Source organism: Balaenoptera borealis, assembly GCF_965194805.1.
Source record: "Balaenoptera borealis genome assembly, chromosome: 19".
In the NCBI taxonomy this organism is placed as follows: Eukaryota; Metazoa; Chordata; class Mammalia; order Artiodactyla; family Balaenopteridae; genus Balaenoptera; species Balaenoptera borealis.
The window spans coordinates 50,501,091-50,523,548 of record NC_138878.1 but is presented as its reverse complement, the minus strand read 5'-3'; the positions used below and the strand labels follow the sequence as shown (position 1 = coordinate 50,523,548).

Genomic DNA, 22,458 nt, shown 5'->3' with positions numbered 1-22,458 from the left:
TTTACCACTGGACCACCAGGCAAGTCCCCACACAATAGAATTCTGAGCCACAAAATAAATAAATAAATAAAATACCAATACGTGCAACAACATGGATGAATGCCACAGACAGTATTGATAGATTGAGCACACTACAATTCCATTTATATAAAATTCTAAAACAAGCAAAGTTAGTCAATGCTGGTAGAGAGAATAAGGGTGGTTACTTCTGGAGGAAGAGCAAATTGGGAAGGAGCAGGAGGGGATCTTGCAGGGGCTCCCTCAGAGCTGGGTAGTAGCTCACATGGGTTGCATACGCATATAACAATCATCAAGCTGTAAACTTATCATCTGTGCAGTTTACTGTTATGTTACATGTCAGTTATAAAAAAGATGACTGGCTTACTTGCAAAAACCAAAAGCCTTAAGATACGGACAAAGAGGGCTTCTGGCTTTTTTATCTTCTTTGGCTTCCAGAACCCCTGCAGTAAACTCGTACAGCTCTGAAGGAATCTTGGTACCTGCTCGCTCCAAGTAGCGCAGGACACCAACTGCGTGGCAGGCATTTCTCTCCGTCAGCAGCAATACAGATTTGGTTTTTTTATCTCCCTGTTCTGCAGGAGAACCCTTAAAATTGGGAGTGAATAAAGGAAGTGGATCATCCATACCAGTCTAAATGATAAAACTTTCTGGACTCTGAATTTGTCATTATGTGGAAAATGCCAGTGAAATATTAAATGATAATATAAATCAATCAAACCTGTTCAGCTACACTCTGAAAACGATCAGACATGCAATACAGGCGTCCACCAAAAATTTTTGGTGAGGAAGGAAAGTTGAAGTGAATCACACACGTGGCATCAGTGATGGCCAAGAGTGGTATGCAATCATCTGTTAAGGCTGGAGAAAAGGATTTGGACAATTTCAAATGAAGCTGGAATTTTACTGCACATACTTTGCAGAACAATTCCAGGAACCATACTTCAAAACATTTCTTTACTGCATTTTACTTTTCAGATGTAAAGAAACTTCCTTCCCATTTCTTTTCCCAAAATTTCAAAGCCCAGTAATTAAATTCCAGAGAAAAGTGGTCTCCTTTTTAACTCGAAAAATGCCTCTATTACAACTCTTGGCTGCCCATATGGTTTTCACTTATTTTATACATTTTGACTTTTATATTTCCAATATTAAATTTAACAATCATTTACAACACGCTTCATCATAGGCATATACATACGACAGTGATCCTTAAGCTGGAATTGCAGGGAGCACGGCTAGACCAAGGGCCGCTGCCTACGAACCTGAGACACTTGGATACCACCTCAGTATCAAAATCTTAGTCAAGGTTAATTTTCACTTTGAAATTCACATTACTAATACATTCTCAATAAATCTGGGAAATGACGAGAAATTTGGAGAAGAGGTAAATAAATTAACGAATTGAAGACATAATTCCTATTAGCTCAGCCTTCTCTAAATACAAGTAGAAATTAAAATACTTACCTAATACAATGTGAGAACCAGAACTTAACTTCTTCTTCCACTGTTCTGAAACACTTTTTAAATTAAAAATCATTTCTTTATGCATTTTCAAGCAAAATATGGAACTGCTTTCTACTACCTAAAGATGAAACCAAAGGGGCCAGTTCACAGTCAGGAACATAAGCTTGAAGATAATTTTTCATCAATAATTATCGATACAAATCATTTAAAATTATCTGTGAGGGTCTTACCTCACTGATCCACTAATTCTAAGAATGAAATGGTTGTAAATTTAAAGAAATATATTTTCAAAATTCTACGGTTTATATCTAAAAACTTGCTCCAGTGAAGCACACATTATTTTGCTAGAACTATTTTCCTTCCTTTTAAAATAACATGTACATACATATATGTGCATGTATACATACTTGTGTGTATGTATATTTACCTACACAGATTATCTGTAGAGATATGTATACGTATACATGAAATTTATGGTACTATTGTCAAGAGGGTACTGTTGTTTTTCACTATACCTGCTAGTTCATTTTTGCTAAAGGTGGATGCACTACTGATTCTTTTGTATTTGGCCTCATTTCTACACATTAGCATTAATTTATATACAGTTAGATTAAATAAATCTTTAGCCAATTTATTTGGCTTTTCTGGCTAAATGATGATATATTTTAGCATTATCGTCTCTGTTTTCTTAAATAGAGGGTTCAGAAGATGTTGGCACTTCTTCATGAACCAGATCCTTTTCATGCTCTGCCAGGTTCCCCTTGTGGACCATTGGCTTCCGTGGGAAGGCTCCTCCCACACGCCTGGCTCCTCCTCTCAGTGTCAGGCCTCCTGCTGTCCTTTGTTACTGCCACCAGTGCTCTGTGGCAGAGCCCATTCTGACTGATACTGAACTTGTAAAATTTTACTTCCCTGTCAAATACGTAACTACCCCAAGTAATTCTCTGGTGACTCAAGATTCAACCACAGTTTAAACAAGCAGTAAGAACGTTTCATGTGTGGAAGGGCTCACCTTACACACTATTTCTGTTTCAGCTACAGAACCGGTGAAGATCAAGGTCTTTTGTGCCTGACTTGGAACGAAATCAAGCGTTTGGAGTAAAGTAGAGGTCTTTTCACATTCCAGGCAAAGATGTACTACCTGTTAATGAAATGCAGAAACAGTGGGATTTTTAAAAAATGTTCAAGGTGCTCCAGTTTTACTTTTTATGGCAAAGTCATAATTTTAATAGAAAAGAAGATATAGAAAAACAATATAAATTTAAATACACAATTACAGATTTGTATGTGAAATTAATGCTATAATCTTTTAATATTAGGCCATGAATAAAGGTTACTTGCTTGTGCTCACCAACCCCCCTACCACACACACCCAGGACTCTTTACCTGCTGGACGCTGCCATAGAGGGCAGCCTCCTCCATGGCTGTGATCACAATGTAGGGGTCGTTCATGAACTCTTTGATTAACTGCTCTATATGTCTGTTCCAATGAACTCCAACTGCAACAATCTGATGTGGGGCAGATTCTCTTTCTTCAACTTCAATATTTTTTTTAAAGTTATCTAATATAGGAAATATCTAAAAAATCAGCATAATTAATTTCATTTTTATTTCAAAAGAAACTAATAATTAGAACATAAAAGGTAAGGAATGTATATTTTCCGTTCTCAGAGTGGGAAAGGTCTTTAAACATGAAAGCAAAAGAAAAAACTAAAAAGGAAAAATGTTTATGTACAGACAAAATTAAAACAAACATCTAGGTAAATACGGGCAACACCGGTAACAAAGGATGAACAGCCTTATATAAAAACTTCTACAAACTAGTTAGAAAAAGATGATCCCAGTGAAAGAAAACAAGCGAAGGAAATGAACAAGCAGCTCCTAGAAGAATGGGTACAAATGGCCAGTATGAATTAATGCTCAATTTAACAAAGTAATCAAGGAAATACAGATTAAGCAAATCAGATGCCACGTGTAACAATCAGCCTAGAAAAGAAAGCTGGACGAGGGCCTCCTACTGCCAGGGGTGCAGGCAGTGTGGCACGGAGGCACACTGCCAGAGGGAGTGCAAACCCATCTACACTTTCAGAGTGCCACTGAACAAGGCAGTGTTCCAGATACTAGCTTTGCAAATAAGAACTGAGACAGTCAGTAAGTAACAAAGCCTGGGCTTGACCTTGGGGCCACTGCTGCTCCCAAAGGAATGCTCCTGATCTTCATGTTACACTGCTTCCAACAAGTGCCTTAGAAGAATTCATAGCCTTTGGGGTTTCCCTGGTGGTGCAGTGGTTGAGAATCTGCCTGCCAATGCAGGGCACACGGGTTCGAGCCCTGGTCTGGGAAGATCCCACATGCCGCGGAGCAACTGGGCCCGTGAGCCACAACTACTGAGCCTGCGCGTCTGGAGCCTGTGCTCTGTAACAAGAGAGGCCACGATAGTGAGAGGCCCGTGCACCGCGATGAACAGTGGCCCCCGCTTGCCACAACTAGAGAAAGCCCTCGCACAGAAACGAAGACCCAACACAGCCAAAAAAAAAAAAAAAAAAAACAACAACAACAAAAAAGAATTCATAGCCTTTGATCCATTAATCCCCTTCCTAGGAATTTATCCTAAGAAAACATGTGCAAAAAGATGTTTCTTCAGCTACACACATACACACAAATGATGCTAAGTGTCCAAATATTAGACAATCAGAAAATAAATTATGTTATGTCCACAGGGTTCAATACCACACGGCCAGTAACAATCATGCTAGAGAACAGTTAGTAGCAATAATCACAATGCTGTTCACTGAAATGCAAGTTACAAACTAATACATAAAATAAGGTCCTGATATTATTAACTATATGTATCAATAGACACAGGAATTACAAAAAGGAAAGAAATACTCTAAAATCGTAACAGTGGTTACCTCTGAGCATAAGATTATGGATGTTGGGGTTTTTCAAGTGTTCTTCTCTATTTCTCAAATTTTCTAAAATAAAATTATTGCTTACATAACCAGAAAAATATTGATTATTTTAGAAAATTTCCCTGGGAAAGAAATTTTGCTCTTCAAAGAGAACTTCAACATTGGGTAGAAAATTCAGATAAACGTTCTCTCCTCTTAATTACAGCAGTTAAAGGGAAAAATGTTTTAGATTAACCAGCTTCTTCCCAACTAGACACGTTTCCTGACTCCTAAAAGACTTTAATTTTACATATATATATATAAAATATATATATATTTCTGCGTAGTAATGACATCTAAATAAATGCCATACTTACTTGTTCATTAGCTTCAGAGAATAATACTTCCACCTCATCCAAAATCAGGTGACAGAGTCTAAGAAATAACAAGCTTTGATATTTGAGAAGTCTCAGGAGGCTATGTGGTGTCGTAACAATTACATTGCCTACATTTTAAAAGAAAACACAGTTAACGCCTTAGATTTTCCCCAGGTTTTTCTAACATTTCCTTTGCTAAGATTCCACATACTTTCTAGAAATGCCTTTCAATGAAATAAACCCTGTGTTTCTTGCTCAGGTGGGTGTGAGAAGAGGCCTGCCCAGGCTGCCCCTGTGCTGTCTGACTAAATACCTGCGTTCCCACCAGGTTCTGAGCTCCTGAAAGGCAGGGGGTGGTTTTAGTCAACAGCTAATAAACAGTAAGTGTTTAATAAATAGTTGATAAATGAATGAAAAGGCTTAGTTTTCTCAGTAAAACAGATGTTAAGCCAAGAGTAAACCTTCACCACCTACGCTGATCGGTAATTGACAAGTGAGGTCTGGCTGATCATCACACAAGCCCGGGGTCAGTGTTGGCTCCCAGGTCTGCCTGAGCAGGCTTCCACTGCGTTCTCTAGGGAAAACCAAACAGCTTGGAAAGGATGCTTACACCCCCTTGGAAGCTTCATATTTTTGGCTTCGTCTTTGTGGAGTCCGATTGTTAATACCACGGGATGAACAGGCCTGGAGGACACGCTATAGTCTCCCAATAATTCAAAAATTAACTGGGCCTTTTTCCACCCAGGGCACACGATGACTGCCAGAGGCTGCAAAGACAAATAAATTCACACAATTTTGGACAAAGGTTAAGAATCAAAGACAGTGTATGTAAAGCATGCAGAACATCTCCCTGTACAGAGTAAGCACTACAAGTTTTTGCTATCATCACTGTCAGGCAGGTCAGAAAAGTCAAAATATCATTTCATTAGAATGGATTCAGACACACTGACTCAGATTCTGCTAGGGCTTAAACTATGCACAAGTATTAAATCATTTAGTCCTTAAAGTCCCCTTACAGGGTGAGACCTATTACTACCTCATTTCACAGATGAGGAGCCTAAGGGACAGAAAGGTGAAGTTTGCTGCCCAAGGCTGCACAGCTAATATTCAGTAGAAGCAGGATTTAAAGCCAGGCAATCTGGCTCCAGACCTCCTGCTCCCAAGCACAAGGATGAACTGCCTCCTGAAAGGGGCCTTGAAAAAGGTTAACATCGCTTCCTTAGGAGATTAAGTTCCCTATTGCACCATCTGACCCCTGGCCTCCACTATCGCACAGATATCTCTCGATATCTGCCTGCCAAACACCTTCCTGGACACATGCCCTCAATTAACTGAAGACAAGAATGAGTCTCCTCTTTCTTTTATGCAGATGCAGGCAAGCGCCAGCTTCCAGGGCTCACGCCTAAATGCAGACTGACCCTGGAGATGCAGAAAAAGCAGAATGGACACAAGGGGCAGACCTGGACCTTCCTTTCTGGCCTGGCCAGGGGTCTATCTCAACACAAGCTGCATCTCGTCAGTGGGCTCAGCTGCTACCTGACTGAGTGATATAAATGTATCCATTTAATATTATTAAGTCAATACATCATAACATAGCCAACACAGATTTCCAAAGAGAACTCATTAAACTACACGGCATAATCAGAAAAATAAACTAGTATCTTTTCTAAGATGAAATTCTAATTGTCTTTTGTACTGCTATTTTTCACCTTACAATGAGTGATGGAACCATCTGTAGTGTATCTTGGGAGAAGATCTGAGATGGGTCTCATACACATCAGTTCACCTAACAGCCAAAACCCCTCACCATCATTTGACCCTCACATCCAATTTCTTTCCTTTCCATCATCCTTCTCAGCTATTATCTGATTCTTATGAGTGGGAAAAATAAAGTGGGATTATAAAACAGTGTGGGGTTCTGTGAAAATAATTTAAAGAATAGGGACAAGATGACAGAAATTCTAAATTCAAATCCCACTTCTTGTCACACTTGTCAGCAGGTAAGAACTTTTACCAGTAATTTTTCATGAGCTTAATTTTCTCACCTATAAAATAGTGAAAACAATACACAGCCTGACCATCTCAAGGGTTTGCCATGATAATTAGGCAAATCGAATCAGTGAGATAATCCTATAAACTGTACAGTCATCACTAAAAGCCAGGACTCTCCCAACTCAGCCGATGGCTCACAACTAGGGGTTCTCGGTAAGAATCAGTGTGAGAGAATCAGTGACTGTGTTGAGAAAAGAGTTTCTCATAGGACGGTCTCTGCTCTGCCAGTTTTAATGTAACTTAAACTTGACCAAAGGTTAGGTGTCAAATTTAAAATAAATATTTAATCCACTTTGTTGTTAAACAAAAATGTCTTCAACTTACTCCATTTCTACTCGGTAATGACTTGTAGCAGCCCGTTGTTTGCAAAATCGTAAGCAGTGGTGGAAGGTACAACAAAGGGTCATTTCCACAATGAGAAATGACCACCACGTCACAGCCACGTGCTATGGGAGGCCAAGAGTAAGATTCAGTGTGGCTGGGGCCCGGAAACTTATTTCTCTGAAGAGCCTACAAAACAGCAACAACAACCAAAACAACAATAAAGCCCAGAAAACTAATAAACTCCTTCTCATTGCTCACTTTACCCCAATAACGAGTATACATTGCTTAATCTGGTAGTTTCCAAGACCTAACTTAGTAAGTCCCCCCTGAATCTTTTCCAGCGGCAAACTCCTGCTCAAAGACTCTTGCTTTTCTGGGCTCCAAACTGAAAGGATCCAATCAGCAGTCTGTTGAAGCACCAGGCGCTTAATGCTCACCAGAGCCAAGACGTGGCTTCTCCTCCTCCTGACCAACTGCTGGTGCATCAGCTCCACTTATAAAGTTTTTTAAAAACTTGCCTTTGTTTGCTTATTTTTCTATGTAATTCGCTGTCATCGAAACCTCCCAAATGTTCCACAGAGGAGAGTTCTCCAGCCACCCTGATGAGATCTGCCAACAGGCTGAACTGATCAGCACCGTCCTCTCTCTGAAGGTCTTATCCCCTGGCCCTGAACCCCAGCTGCACTCGGGACTGGGATCCCCCTGCAACATCACCCTTTTTGCTGCAACTTTCTCGGTTGAATTTCTTGGTTTGGTGGAGAACAAATTTTGGTAGCTTCTCGACAAAGGGTACAGGGGAAGGAAATTTGAGATTCTGCACGTGCGAAAATGTCTCCATTCTATCTTTACACTTCAGTAATGCTCTGAGTACAGACCTCTAGGCTGGAAATAACTTTTCACGAGAATTGTGGAGTCACTGCTCCTCTGGTGAACCGTGGAGAAGTCTGAAGTCATCCTGGTTACCGACCCCGCCGTGGGATGGGTTTCTTCTCTCTGGAAGCTTTCACGGTCTCTGAATCCCTCCAGCTCAGATGCTTCACAGCAGCGTGTCTACACTCTTGCTCCTCGGTTGTGCTGGGTCTGCGGTCGGCAAACTCTCATAATTTAGGAAGTCATATCCACTAAGTAAGGAAAGTGTCCATGTGTTATTCTCAGAATTTTCGGTCCTCTGCCGTCATTCTTTCTAGAAATCCCACTCAGATAGGAGACCTCAAATTGACCCTCAAATTCTCTTTTCCCCCCATTTCCCTCTCTTTGTCTTTGTGTTCTACTTTCTGATTGTTAACTTCTATTTTACCTCTCATATCTACTGTTTTTTATTTCTATAGCATTTTTAATTTCTAAGAGCCCTTTTTATCTCTGACTGTTCCTTTTTCTTTTCTTAATAGCACCCTATTATTGTTAAATCCAAGCAATATCTTCCCTTATCTCTAAGGATATCTATTTTCTAATGTTTTCTTCCACTCCTAACATTGTTTGTTTCTTTCAGAGTTTTTTTTTTTTTTTCCCCTAGGTTAAGGCTTTCTTCCAATGTCCAAGGATCCCTGATGTCTGCTCACATCGAGGACACTGAAAGCTGACTATATCCGCAGGCAGGCAGAGCTCGTCACTATGTGAGCGTCACACCACTGCAGGGGGACAGGCAGCAAGCGTGCATTTTTACTGTGAGGATTCAGAAACAGCATCACCGCAAGGTCATTCTCTAGGGCCGTTCAGTTTCTCCAAACAGAGCCTCCAATCTCCTTCCTGAGAAACTGGCTGAAGATGTTCAGGAAATGAGGCAGGGAGTTCACTGTCCTCCCCATGTCACTCCTCCCTCAGGTGGTCAGCCATCCTCGGCTGCTTCTTTTCTGTCTTCCAAAAGCCTGTAAACATTTCTTGTCCAATAAAGGCTCCGCGCTCATTCTATTCATCCTTGTAGTTTTGGGTTTTTGTTTTTTTACTTTTTTTCAATATCAAGAGGGAAGTAGATAAAGATTTATGATCTAAACTGATGATCTAAGTGAAACCACAGGTCTATAAAGCAATTCTGAAAAGAATACTAAGAAGTACATTCTAATTGCCCTGACTACTTGTGCTCTTTCTAAGCCCCTTTTCAGAGGTGCATTTGAAAACTTATTTCAGAAAAGCACTTAGGTTTCTCCACAAAAGAATTATTCACTAATAAGAAGTTAACCTGGACTTTAAGAATAAACGAGAAATTAATAATAAAATCTTAAAAGAAAATTTCAAAAGCAAAGAAATTATATAAATGCAAACTTAAAACTGTTTTATTAAAAATCTTTCTACGTCAGAGCAGGTCAGTACTCCTTCACAAGTCTGGTCTGAGCCCCGTCACCTTTTTCAGGTCTGCCGAGAGTGGCGCCGTGTTGATGGACAAGCAGGGCTCCACCCTGGTCCGCAGAACGACCAAGGGCAGCCGGGAGCCCGACCTCAGCTTCTGCAACTAAGAACACAGATGTTAGATGGCTCTGCCCTGCGGTGTTAGCACAGAATACCAAGAACTTTATGGAAATAAAGAAGATATAAGAGTTTGGTTTCGGTGAAAAACCCTAAGTTTATATGCTTATAAAAACCCATCAAAATTACCAAAATAAAAGGAAGATTATCCACTACCCAAAAGAGCCATGTCTCTAAAGCAATAATTCATTAGATAATTTCTAAAAGGATGTCTTCAGGCAAAGTCCTCCATGCAAGGAGTTTCTCTTCATATCTCAAATCTAGAGGGAGGAAGGGGAAGGATTTAAAAAGTAAACAGTTTTCTTTCTCTTGCGGGTGTTTGCCATACCTGCTGCAGATCAGAGATTCCATCGGCTCTCAAAGGATCAGGATTTAGAAACTGCAATAATCTGTAAAATAATTAAAAGGATAATTTGAAGAAAAAAGGAGTGTTTATATTTCTTCAGTTGAGCTATTATTCTAATTCTTCCTTGATAGAGGTAAAATGAACTCTGTCTCCCAAGGCATGGCTATGACGTTACTGCTTGTTCTGTTTTGCCTTGTCTATTGCTACGTAAGGGGCCATGGGGGTCTTGCCAGTCTCATGCTTGCCCCCTCTCCCTCCCGCACCGGGCCCTGCTCTGTGGACACAGCACTGCCAATCCCAGGACCACTTGCTCTGGACATGGAGAAAGACTGCATGATCACTAGGTCATCTCATGTTTCTTCTAAGAAACCCACTGCCTCCTTCCTTTTTTGCTGTTCGATCTTTAATCACTTCAAGGTTCCCTGGAACCCACCATAGACTGATAGAATAACTGATGTCATTTCACCAGTGGGTTCTAAGTCAAGGGCATGTAGCTAAAAGAAATGAGCTGCATGGATAACGCAAGGTCTTTGGTTCCAAGGAAAATAACCTGTTGTAGCACCACGACTTTCAGGTGTTAGGTGGAGGGATGCCTGGGTAAGAGGATGTCAACTCTGGCACATTAACAGCCACCCCCAGATCCACGGGCTCCATGGCAGCCTTCAGAGCCCTCGGCCCTGGACACGGTGAGGACCTCCTGCTGGGCAAGGGGACATCACAGGGCCACAGAGTGGCCTCTGGGAAGCCGGGACACCATAATGGCTGTCGGGTCAACACCCTCTCCCCAGTCATCTCAGGCCAGTTAGTGGACACAGTACAACCTACCCGCTTCTGAACTGTCTTAAACACTTTGTCACTCTGGTGGTTTCAGAGCAGCCACAGTTACTTGGAATGTAAGAGTGTTTTTAAGCTAGTAGGGTAAGAAATCATAAAAATCGGTATGAAAATATTTTGTGGATTAAACAGGTATAAAATGAAGTGATCACTCTATTGTTAACACCTTGTAAGTGAATACTTTGTGAATCTGGCAGGACAAAAAAAAAAAAAAAAAAAAAATCCTGAAGTTCTACACTGCAAATAATTAAACAGTTTCTCCAGCAGGTGGCAGATCTATTTAACATCAGAAAACTGGGAAGCAAGCAAGCACCAACCCATATAAAATCAACAGCCCCAAAAGATCGACTATATATTATTTGTTTCATATAACTGTTCACTTGACAAGAGAATCAGGAACAGGAGGTAGAGAATGACTATTTACAGTGGAACAAAGCTTTAAACAGAAAGATCTACTCTAGTAAATGGAAAAGAAAAAACTAACTTGTGTGTATATATATTTATTTACTTTATGGGAATGCAGGTTTGAAATTAATAATAAAATCATATTTAAACTCTTCCTGCTTATACTTTTTTTTACAATTATTTCAATTAAAACTTTAGGCCAAGAAAAAAATCCGTACTTCACACAGCCGTTCTTCTCATTGTATTCTTTCTTCTCAGCCAATCTAAGTGGTTTCTCATTTGACTTCTGACATAAAGCACTAGAAATCAAAAATATTTATTAAAATTTCTGAACCCATTTATCCCAAACCTCAAAATACCGTTATTTTCTGGGAGAAAATGTAAGAAGTTCCACTGGAATAAGCTGATCAAGTTAAGTAAATTCTGTGAGAACTGCAACTGAGTCCTCTGAGTATGAAAACCATTTTGACAGTCCTGGGGCTGCCAAGAAGGAGCAAGCCCACTACATCCTCTCTTCCTTACTGATTACAACTAGAAACTTGGGATGAAGTACGCAACTACAGCGGAGAGAAGTCAAAATGTGAAAAGCCACCAGAGCTATGGAGAGTTTCCTGGCTTTCTCTTGGTGTTGGGCTGAGGGCAGCCTGAGTTGCAGAATGGCGCTGAAGATGCAGACGTCAAGAACCCTGAGAGAAACTCTCTACCGTCATCCCTTAGTATCTACAGGGGACTGGTTCCAGGAGCCCTGCGGATACCGAAATCCACGGATGCTCACAGAAGATGGTGTAGAACAGTCGGCCCTCCGTACCCAAGGGACCTGTGTCAGTGCGGATGCAGGAGCTGTGAATAAGGAGGGCCGGCTGTATTTCAAGCCAGAGAACAGAGAAGGGCCTTAAACCAGAAGATGTAAGGAATCCCGACTTTCTCTCCTCTTTTCCTCTCCTGGCCCTGCCCCAAGGGCAGCTCTGATCACGGAGCTGCATGCTGCAGTGGTAATGGCAGTGCGGTCACTTAAAACCCTGAGAGAAAACTTCTCCCTCCCTCTAAGGAACCAGGAAATAGGGACCCAGTAGTCTAAAGCCTGTACAAGGAAAATCCCCCTCTTTTTCCCTCTCTTATTTCTATTGCTGTTTTATTACACAAGCAGCCCCAGTCACACAGAACTGCATGGTAGCTTCTCCACAAGAAACCATCTATATGGTCAGAGGAACAGGGAGAGAGAGCATCTAGAATATGGCGAATGTGAGGAAAATCCTGGAAAAAAAAAAGAGATGGAGAGCTGGGTGGAGGGGGGAATCCCTTATTTCTGTTTATGGCCCCAAAAGAAGTCCCACGCTCACCCCAAGTTGAGCATATTCAGAACAAACCCAAAACAGTGTACCAAAGACTTGGAAACAGTGCCGCAATCACCACCCACGGCAAGTGAGACAGAGTTTGAGGTCTGAACCTTAAGGAAGTGATGACCTCCTGCTAAAACAAACAACAAAAACAACAAAGTCAACATTCTCCAGAGGATTCTAAACCAGAGTCTCATACCATAATATCCAAAATATCCGGAATGCAATCCAAAATTACCTGACATACAAAGAATCAGGAAAATCAGATAGACTGTAGAGAGAAAAGATAATCAACAGGTGCCAACCCCAGCGCAGCTCAGAAGTGTGAGTTATCAAGCAGCTATGATAACCATGCTCCATTAGAAAAGGAAAGGTGAGCACTGTTGAAAGGAATGATAAGAACCTTCCTTTCTTCTCAGCAAAAAAATACAGATTAGAAAAAAATTAAATAAAAATTTTATTTAATTATGAAATATAATACATCAAATAAAAAATTCACTGGATGGGCTTATTAGCAAAGTGGAGATGACAGAAGAGTCAATTAAACACAGATCAGCAGAATTATTAATATGACAAACAGCAAGAAGAAAAGGTTGAAAAAATGAACAGACCCTCAGGGACATTTGTCTCATAAGAGTCTCAAAAGGAGAGCAGAAAGAGATGAGTGCAGAAAAAATATTTGTAGAATAATAGCTGAATACTTACCAAATTTGATGAAAAGACAGAAACCTACAAATGAAGAACCTTAATGAACCCCAAGCATAAGAAACGTGAGCAAAACTACACCAAGACATGTGATACAATAATTAAATTGTTCAAACCAGCAATAAAGAGAAACTCTTAAAAGCAGAGGAAAAAGACATGTTGCAAACAGAGGAACAAAGAAAAAAGAGGATGGTAGATTTTGCACTGGGAACAATATGAGCAAGCAGATGGTGGAGCAACACCTTTAAAACAAAGGGAAAAAGAAATTTAAACCTTGAATTCTATCCTAGCAAAGATTTTGTTTTTTTAATGAAGCTAAAATATTTTTTCAAACATACAAAAGCTGAAAGAATTCATCACCAGCAGACCCATAATACAAGAAATAGTAAAGGAAGTCCTTCAGGTAGAAGGAAAATGGTACCAGATGGAAATCTGCATCTACACAGAAAGTGAAAAGCATGGATGGTAACTACATAGGTAAATACAATAAGATAATTTTTATTATTACTTATTTAAATCCCTCTAAAAGAAAAATCACTGTTTAAATACAAACAATAATAGATTCCAGCATTTATAACACATGTATACATAAAATGTATGACAACACTAGCATGAAGTCCAGAAGGGGAGAAATGGAAGCTTCCCATTTTAAGATCTTACACTATATGTGAAATGTATAACATGACAATACATCCTTTCTGTGATCTCATTAGTATCACTGACATGGATCTTGATGAGGACAGGGTTACAAAGTCTTTGATGCTCATCTTCAAAAATATAACAGACCATTCTTTGCTTTCCACCAACTTGAACTGTCATCTGGCCCTCATTTACCCATCCTTTACATCAAGACAATGTCACTGGACCTGCCTTACAGACACAACTTTGTCTGATAAGGTAACAAGGAGACGAGAATCACTACCACTTTTTGGTCAACTGTGCTGCTAGCCAGTTGTCAAACATTTTAATTTTAAATTAATATATGTTTAATCGATATTTCCAAGGTCACTCTTTTTTTGAAATTGAATATTCTTCTATCATCAATCTTATAGAATGCTGTATAAAACAATATTATACTTAAGTCTTTAGTCAATTACACTGGTTTTCAAATCATACCTTGCTGCTGGTATATCTGGATCGGCATATATGGTTATGCCTCTTTTCATTGGCCAATACACTGAAGATTCAGCACACTGTAAAAAATTTTTTTTCAGAAAGAATAATTATGCTAACATGATATACATTCTTGAGGAACCAAAATTCCATGGGAGATATTCTCATAGACAACCATCCCAGATAACATTCAGGCAACACAGATATGAAGAGACCAAGAACTGGAGAGCTGGGTGATTATGCCACTGCTATAACCACTAGATTGAAATGTCTAAATAGCAGGCAGCTGCCTTTTCATATAATCAGTATTTAAAATGTCCTGGAATTATTTTCACCTGTCTTTTCAAAAGACCTGGAGGGACAGGTTAGACTTGACCTTAACTATCAGAGTGTCCCATAATTCCAGATTTTTACACCCTTGTTAAAATGAGAATAAACACCCAATTTTGTAGAGTGGTCAGTAAGCCAAGAACAAGGATTTGAGTTTAAAAGTGTCTCCCACTTGGAAATTTTATTTATAAGCCATGATTACTAAATCTTTATAAATTTAAGTAATTTATAAAAGTCTCTTCCGGACTCACATATTCCTTTTGGGAAACCCTCACATCATTTTATTCAAGGGAAAGCAAATTCAGGTAAATTTCTTATATTGCCCTTTGTTTTAGGGTCAAAGGGCATGCCTTTTATTTTTGTTTGTTTTTAAATACATGTTTTTAGTAGATAATACATGCATCTGGTATGAAATACATAAAATACAAAATCATATACAGTGAAAATTAAGCCTTCAAGAAAATTAAACCACCCAGGTTTTCTATGCCTACCTAGAGCTATCTCCTTATTTTCAACATGGACTTGCAGAAATACTCAATGCATTTCAAGAGTATATAGTATATGTAACATGTTTTTTAACATGAAGAATAAAGCATGCTTTTTCTTTTCACTTAGTAATATCTCTGGGAGATAACAGTAAACATTGCAGCTCATTAATTATTTCCAGTTCTCCTTCTGGCTAATCAGCAGGAATGTACTTCTATGACCCTTTGCAGTTACATGATCATATGACTTGCTTTAACCAATGATACATAATCAGAAGTGATCAGAAGTGACATGTGTCACTTCTGGGTAGAAGGACTTTATAGCAGGTTCATAATTCTCTTTTCCCCTCATCCCCCGCCACTACGATTATGATGTCCTAGGTGATGAACCCAGGTCCTTGAGTAAGGATTATGTGGAGCAGAACATCCCCCTGCTTCAAGAACGCATATTGTATGACTGCAAAATAAAGTTTTGTTGTGTTAAGCTACTAAAGTTAAAAAAAAAAAAAAAGAACAAGGACTTGACAAGGGAGGAGCTGGAGTTACCCTGTTCTTTTGAAACAGAGCAAACATGTAAACTTATATTTTTTCATGAATGAAACTATCACAGCCATATTTTTGGTTCCTAGTAGATTTTAAAGGAGAATATTCTAAAATGAACATTATATGAACTTTGTATTTAATGAACATTTAAAAATACCACCTTATTTACATCTTTTAAGGAGATGCACTGTTGTTTCTTTTCTGATTTTTTTTGGGGTGAATCTCTCAGTGAATCCATATTACATTTTATAGCTGTATCTGCAAAATACAAATAGTAATAAAAATTATCTTAGAAAGTGTTATTAATAAATAGAAAATAGGACAAAAAGGATTATACTAGGGCTTCCCTGGTGGCGCAGCGGTTAAGAATCTGCCTGCCAATGCAGGGGACAGGGGTTCAAGCCCTGGTCCGGGAAGATCCCACATGCCGCGGAGCAACTAAGCCCATGTGCCCCAACTACTGAGTCTGCGCTCCAGAGCCCACAAGCCACAACTCCTGAAGCCTGGGTGCACAGAGCCCGTGCTCTGCAACAAGAGAAGCCACCGCAATGAGAAGACCGCTCACCACAACCAAGAGTAGCCCCCACTCACCACAACTAGAAAAAGTCCGCGCAGAACAACAGACACAACACAGCACCCCCCCAAAAAAAACCTTTAAGAAAAAAAAGGATTATACTAAAAAAATGTACTATTGTAAAACCTTAATATATAAAATTGTTATGGAATAGGATTTTTTAAAATTTAATTTAATTTATTTATTTTTAGCTGCGTTGGGTCTTCATTGCTGTGCGCGTGCTTTCTCTAGTTACGGTGAGCGGGGGCTACTCTTTGTTGTGGTGTGAGGGCTTCTCATTGGAGTGGCTTCTCTTGTTGCGGAGCACGGGCTCTAGGCGCGGGGGCTTCAGGAGTTGTGGCTCGCGGGCTCCAGAGCACAGGATCAGCAGCTGTGGCGCACGGGCCTAGTTGCTCCGCGACATGTGGGATCTTCCCGGACCAGGGCTCGAACCTGTGTCCCCTGCACTGGCAGGCAGACTCTTAACTACTGCGCCACCAGGGAAGCCCTGGAATAGGATTTTGTGCTATACTTTACTTGAGGGGATTAAATTTAAAAATCTTGTTTCAACCCTTATTATTAAAAACTGTTTTAAAAATTTCTTTAATGGCTAAAAATTAACCATAATTTATTTTCCCAACTTGGCAGAATCTATTTTGCAAAGAAGGTCACAACGTGACTCCCAACACATGCTGTTCTTACAATGTGACTTTCACACTTCTGCCACAGAGAGATGAGCTCATACTCCTTTCCCGATTGCCTGGGTGGGCTTGTAGACATGGAAGGGGTGTTATGGGACTTCCAAAGCTAGACCACAAAAACATCATATACTTATGACTTGCTCTCTTTGATGCTCACTTCTGAAACCCAGCCGTCACGCTGTGAGGAAGCCCAAGCAACCACATGGAAAGGCCACTATACGTATTTCAGATGACAGCCCCAGCTGAGACAAAGCAGACTTCAGATCAAAGAATATTATCTGAGATAAAAGTGTCATTTAATAATGACACAGATCAATTCATCAAGAGGACATAAAAGTTCTAAACTTTCATGTACCTAAGTAACAGCTTCGAAATACATGAAACAGAAACTGATAGAACTGAAAGGAGACAAAAATAAAACAATTGCAAAGTTGGAGATATCAACACCCCTCCTTCAGCAGTTGATAGACCGGTTGACAAAAAAAATCAATAAAGACGGAGAAGACCTGAACAACACTATCAACCAACATGACGTAACTGACCTTTATGTAACGTTCTCCCCAACAACAGCAGCACATATATTCTTCTCAAGTACACACACAGCCTTTTCCAAGTGAGACCATATTCTGGGTCATAATACACGTTTAATAAATTTTAAAAGATTCAAGTCATACAGATATATAATACCCAACTGAGAATCTGGAACAACTTAAGGAGTCAATAAAGATAGATAATATAAGCAGGAAAAAGAAAAGCGATTAGAATCTCCAAGAAAAAATAAATGCTGTAATCTTATATTTACCAATCTTACATTTCAAAACTCAATTTAACTTCCAGGGGGCTTCCCTGGTGGCGCAGTGGTTGAGGATCTGCCTGCCAATGTAGGGGACACAGGTTCGAGCCCTGGTCTGGGAGGATCCCACACGCCGCGGAGCAACTAGGCCCGTGAGCCACAACTACTGAGCCTGCGCGTCTGGAGCCTGTGCCCCGCAACAAGAGAGGCCGCAATAGTGAGAGGCCCGCGCACCGCAATGAAGAGTGGCCCCCGCTTGCCGCAACTAGAGAAAGCCCTCACACAGAAACGGAGACCCAACACAGCCAAAAATAAATAAATAATAAATAAATTTTAAAAAAAATCAAAAACTCAATTTAACTTCCAGTTTTGATTCCAGCATGTAAGGAGTTTGGAATTCACCACTCCATCATAACAATAAGTAAAAAGCTAATCCAACTGAAAAATAACAACTCTTATTAGATCTGACCTAAAAAATGAGGTTGCAGGGCAAACCTCTTCCCCCACAACTGGAGAGACAGACGGGCGAAACAGAGAGTCACAACTGAGGTCAGCAGAAATCTCCACAGGAACCAGCACTGGAGCAGGAAAATCTGAACTGTAATTGACCATTTCCTGGAGGCTCAGGGTGGGAAAGTAAGTTAACAATTCCAGGAGGCCCCCAACACTTTTGTGAATCTTACCTACTGGAACTCTACCAGGTTCTCATAGTGAAGATCATATAACAATCCCCTTGGGGCTGCCAGCAGGGGAGGGGAAAATTAACCAATTTGAAATATGCCACAGCATTCTGTCCTCAACAAGGCTGGGCCTCAGGAGAAACTAACCAGAGCCTAAACTACTGGGGCTTTACCAGAGACTAATAGCCTTGGGGGAGGGGAAATACCCCACTCTACCTATCTACCTCCTCCAGCCATCCTGTCCCCCCTAAAGCAGGAGAGGTGGAGGACTGAAAAGCACATGTGAAGGTCACAGCCCAGGGGCACAGGCTCGCAAAGATGGAGATCTAATCGTAGCATTATAGACTGCTTACCCTTCCTCTACATCATGTATTACAACCATTTCTCTAAAGTCCTACTTTTCACCCAGTATATCATGTCTGGTTTTAAACAAAAAAATAAATTACAAGGCATATCGAAAAGCAAAGAAGGTGACAGTTTGAAGAGATAGGGCAAATCAGAACCAGAGTCAGACACAGCAGGGATGTTGAAATTATTACACCAGAAATTTAGTACAACTATGATTAATATGCTAAGGGCTCTAATAGAAAAAGTAAACAATATGCAAGAATAGATGGGTAATATAAACAGAGACATGGAAATTCTGAGAAAGAATCAAGGAGAAATGCTAGAGATCAAAAACACTAATAGAAATGAAGAATGCCTTTGATGGGCTTATTAGTAGACTGGACTCATTTGTGGAAAGAATCTTTGAGCTTGAGGATATGCACATTAGAGAAGGAATAAGTGAAGGCAAATTAAAATTTTTTCTTTTTGAAAATAGATGTAATAGATAACAGTTTGTTCAAAATAATAGCGACAATGTATTTAATTACTTATGCATATACATATAAAAATATATAAATATACATAAATTACACACACATCTATGTACACTTATGAATGCATGAAATGAATAATAACAATGATACAATGGACAGGAGGGAGGAATTAGGAATACTTTGTTATTATAAGGTACTAGCAACTACCCGTAAAGAGGTATAGTGTTATTTGAAAGTGGACTTGGATTGGTTGTAAATGTATATTGCAAAATCTAAGGCAACCATTCAGAAAAGTGAAAAAAGAAGTACAACTGATATGCTAAAAAAGAAAACAGTATCACACAAAATGCTAAATTAAAGCTACAAATGACAAAAAGTGGAAGACAAGAACAAAAACAAAGGGAATGAATAGAAAATGGTAACAAGTTTGGCAAATATTAATCCAACTAAATCAATAATCACCTTAAACGGTATTGGTCTAAATACACCAAATAAAAGACAGAGATTGATATAAATCCTAGCAATGTTTTCTTAGGTCAGTCTCCCAAGGCAAAGGAAACAAAAGCAAAAATAAACAAATGGGACCTAATTAAACTTACAAGCTTCTGCACAGCAAAGGAAACCATCAACAAAACAAAAGACAACCTACAGACTGGAGAAAATACTTGCAAACAACATGACTGATAAGGGCTTAATTTCAAAAATATACAAACAACTCATACAATTCAACATCAAAAAACAAACATACCAATTAAAAAATGGGCAGAAGACCTAAAGAGACTTTTCTCCAAAGAAGACATACAGATGGCCAACAGACACGTGAAAAGATGCTCAACATCGCTAATCATCAGAGAAATGCATATCAAAAGCACAATGAGGGACTTCCCTAGTGGTGTAGTGGTTAAGAATCCGCCTGCCAATGCAGGGGACACAGGTTTGATCTCTGGTCCGGGAAGATCCCACATGCCACGGAGCAACTAAGCCCGTGTGCCACAACTACTGAGCCTGCGTTCTAGAGCCCACGAGCCACAACTACTGAAGCCTGTGCGCCTAGAGCCCATGCTCCGCAACAAGAGAAGCCACCTCAAAGAGAAGTCCATGTACCACAACAAAGAGTAGCCCCTGCTCGCCACAACTAGAGAAAGCCCACGCATAGCAACAAAGAGCCAACACAGCCAAAAAAAAAAAAAGAAAAAAAAAAAAAGCACAATGAGGTATCACCTCACACCTGTCAGAATGGCCATCATTAAAAAGTCCAGAAACAATAAATGCTGGAGAGGGTGTGGAGAAAAGGAAATTCTCCTACACTGTTGGTGGAATGTAAATTGGTACAACCACTATGGAGAACAGTATGGAGGTTCCTTAAAAAACTAAAAACAGAGTTACCATATGATCCCGCAATCCTACCCTTGGGTGTGTATCTGGAGAAAACCCTAATTCGAAAAGATACATGCACCCCAATGTGCAGCAGCATTATTTACAATAGCCAAGACATGGTAGCAACCTAAATGTCCACTGACAGATGAATGGACAAAGAAGATGGGGTACAAATATACAATGGAATACTACTCAGCCATAAAAAAGAATGAAATAATGCCATTTGTAGCAACATGGATGGACTTAGAGATTATCATACTAAGTGAAGTCACACAGAGAAAGACAAATATCATATGATATCACTTATATGTGGAACCTAAAATATGATAAATGAACTTATTTACAAGACAGAAACAGTCTGACAGACATAGAAAACAAACTTATGGTTACCAAAGGGGAAAGGGGGAGGGAGGGATAAATTAGGAGTTTGGGAGCAGCAGATATAAACTACTATATATAAAATAGATAAACAGGGAACTCCCTGGCAGTCCAGTGGTTAGGACTCTGCTCTTCCACTGCAGGGTGTACGAGTTTGATCCCTGGTCAGGAAACAAAGGCCCTGCAAGCCTTGTGGCACCAACCCCCCCCCCCAAAAAATAGATAAACAATGAGGTCCTACTGTACAGCACAATACAGTAGGCGATATTTCATTTTGGAATCTGTCTCCTAAGGCAAAGGAAACAAAAGGTCTTTAATATATATAACTAAAAATAGAACTGCCATATGATCCAGCAATTCCACTCCTGGGTATATATCCAAAGAAAACAAAAACACTAAGTTGAAAAGAAACATGCACTCCAATGTTCACAGCAGCATTATTCACAACAGTCAAGATACGGAAGCAACTTAAGTGTTCATAAACAGATGAGTAAAGAAAGTGTGGTGTATATGTGTGTATGTGTGTGTACATACACACATACACACATATACACACAATGGAATATTACTCAGCTGTAAAAAAGAATGAAAATTTGCCATTTGCAGCAACATGGATGGATTTAAGCTTAGTGAAATAAGTCAGACAGGGAAAGACAAATACTGTATTATATCATTTATATGTGGAATCTAAAAAAATAAAACTAGTGAATATAACAAAAAAGAAACAGACTCACAGATACAGAGAACAAACTAGTGGTTATCAGTGGCGAGAGGGAAGTGGGGAGGTACAAAAAAAAAGGTAGTGGATTAAGAGGTACAAACTACTACATAAAAAATAAATAAGCTACGAGGATATATTGTACAGCACAGGGAATACAGCCAATATTTTATAATTACTATAAATGGAGTATAAACTTTAAAACTTGCGAATCACTATGTTGTACACTAGAAACTTACATGTATTGTACATCAACTAACTATACCTCGATAAAAAAATTTATAGCTTAAAAAAAAAGCTGAAGTAGCTGTATTAATTTCAGACAGAGTAGACTTCAGAACAAGGAAAATTATGGATAGAAGCAGTATATAATAATAAAGGACCCAGAGACTTCCCTGGTGGCGCAGTGGTTAAGACTCTGTGCCCCCAGTGCAGGGGGCTGGGGTTTGATCCCTGGTCAGGGAACTAGATCCCACATGCATGCGGCAACTAAGTTCACATGCCACAACTAAGCCTGTGTGCTGCAACTAAGGAGCCCTTGAGCCACAACTAAGGAGCCCGCCTGCTGCAACTAAGACCCAGTGCAACCAAATAAGTAAATAAATAAATAAAATAATAAAGGACCCAATTCTTCAAAAAGACATTACAGACCTTAATGTGTATGTGCTTAACAAGACAGCATCAAAATACGTGAGGCAAAAACTGATAGAATTGCAAGGAGAAATAGATGAGAACACTGTTACAGTTGGAGAC

The 22,458-nt window shown here is 39.6% G+C and overlaps 1 protein-coding gene across 4 annotated transcripts in view; it reads right to left on the bottom strand.

Moving 5' to 3' along the window:
* Positions 1 to 22,458, bottom strand: part of TDRD12 (tudor domain containing 12) — an 81,904-nt gene that overhangs the window by 28,492 nt on the left and 30,954 nt on the right. For all 4 annotated transcript variants that reach the window (XM_082366452.1, XM_082366451.1, XM_082366449.1 and 1 more), the window contains 13 exons: positions 15,845 to 15,942; positions 14,330 to 14,406; positions 11,390 to 11,470; positions 9,915 to 9,975; positions 9,465 to 9,572; positions 7,127 to 7,312; positions 5,361 to 5,517; positions 4,751 to 4,878; positions 2,869 to 3,060; positions 2,495 to 2,623; positions 1,483 to 1,600; positions 740 to 879; positions 386 to 606 (listed from right to left, as the gene is read on the bottom strand). In XM_082366452.1, coding sequence (XP_082222578.1) covers positions 386 to 606; positions 740 to 879; positions 1,483 to 1,600; positions 2,495 to 2,623; positions 2,869 to 3,060; positions 4,751 to 4,878; positions 5,361 to 5,517; positions 7,127 to 7,312; positions 9,465 to 9,572; positions 9,915 to 9,975; positions 11,390 to 11,470; positions 14,330 to 14,406; positions 15,845 to 15,942 — 1,696 coding nt within the window. The remainder of the gene's footprint in view (positions 1 to 385; positions 607 to 739; positions 880 to 1,482; positions 1,601 to 2,494; positions 2,624 to 2,868; positions 3,061 to 4,750; positions 4,879 to 5,360; positions 5,518 to 7,126; positions 7,313 to 9,464; positions 9,573 to 9,914; positions 9,976 to 11,389; positions 11,471 to 14,329; positions 14,407 to 15,844; positions 15,943 to 22,458) is intronic.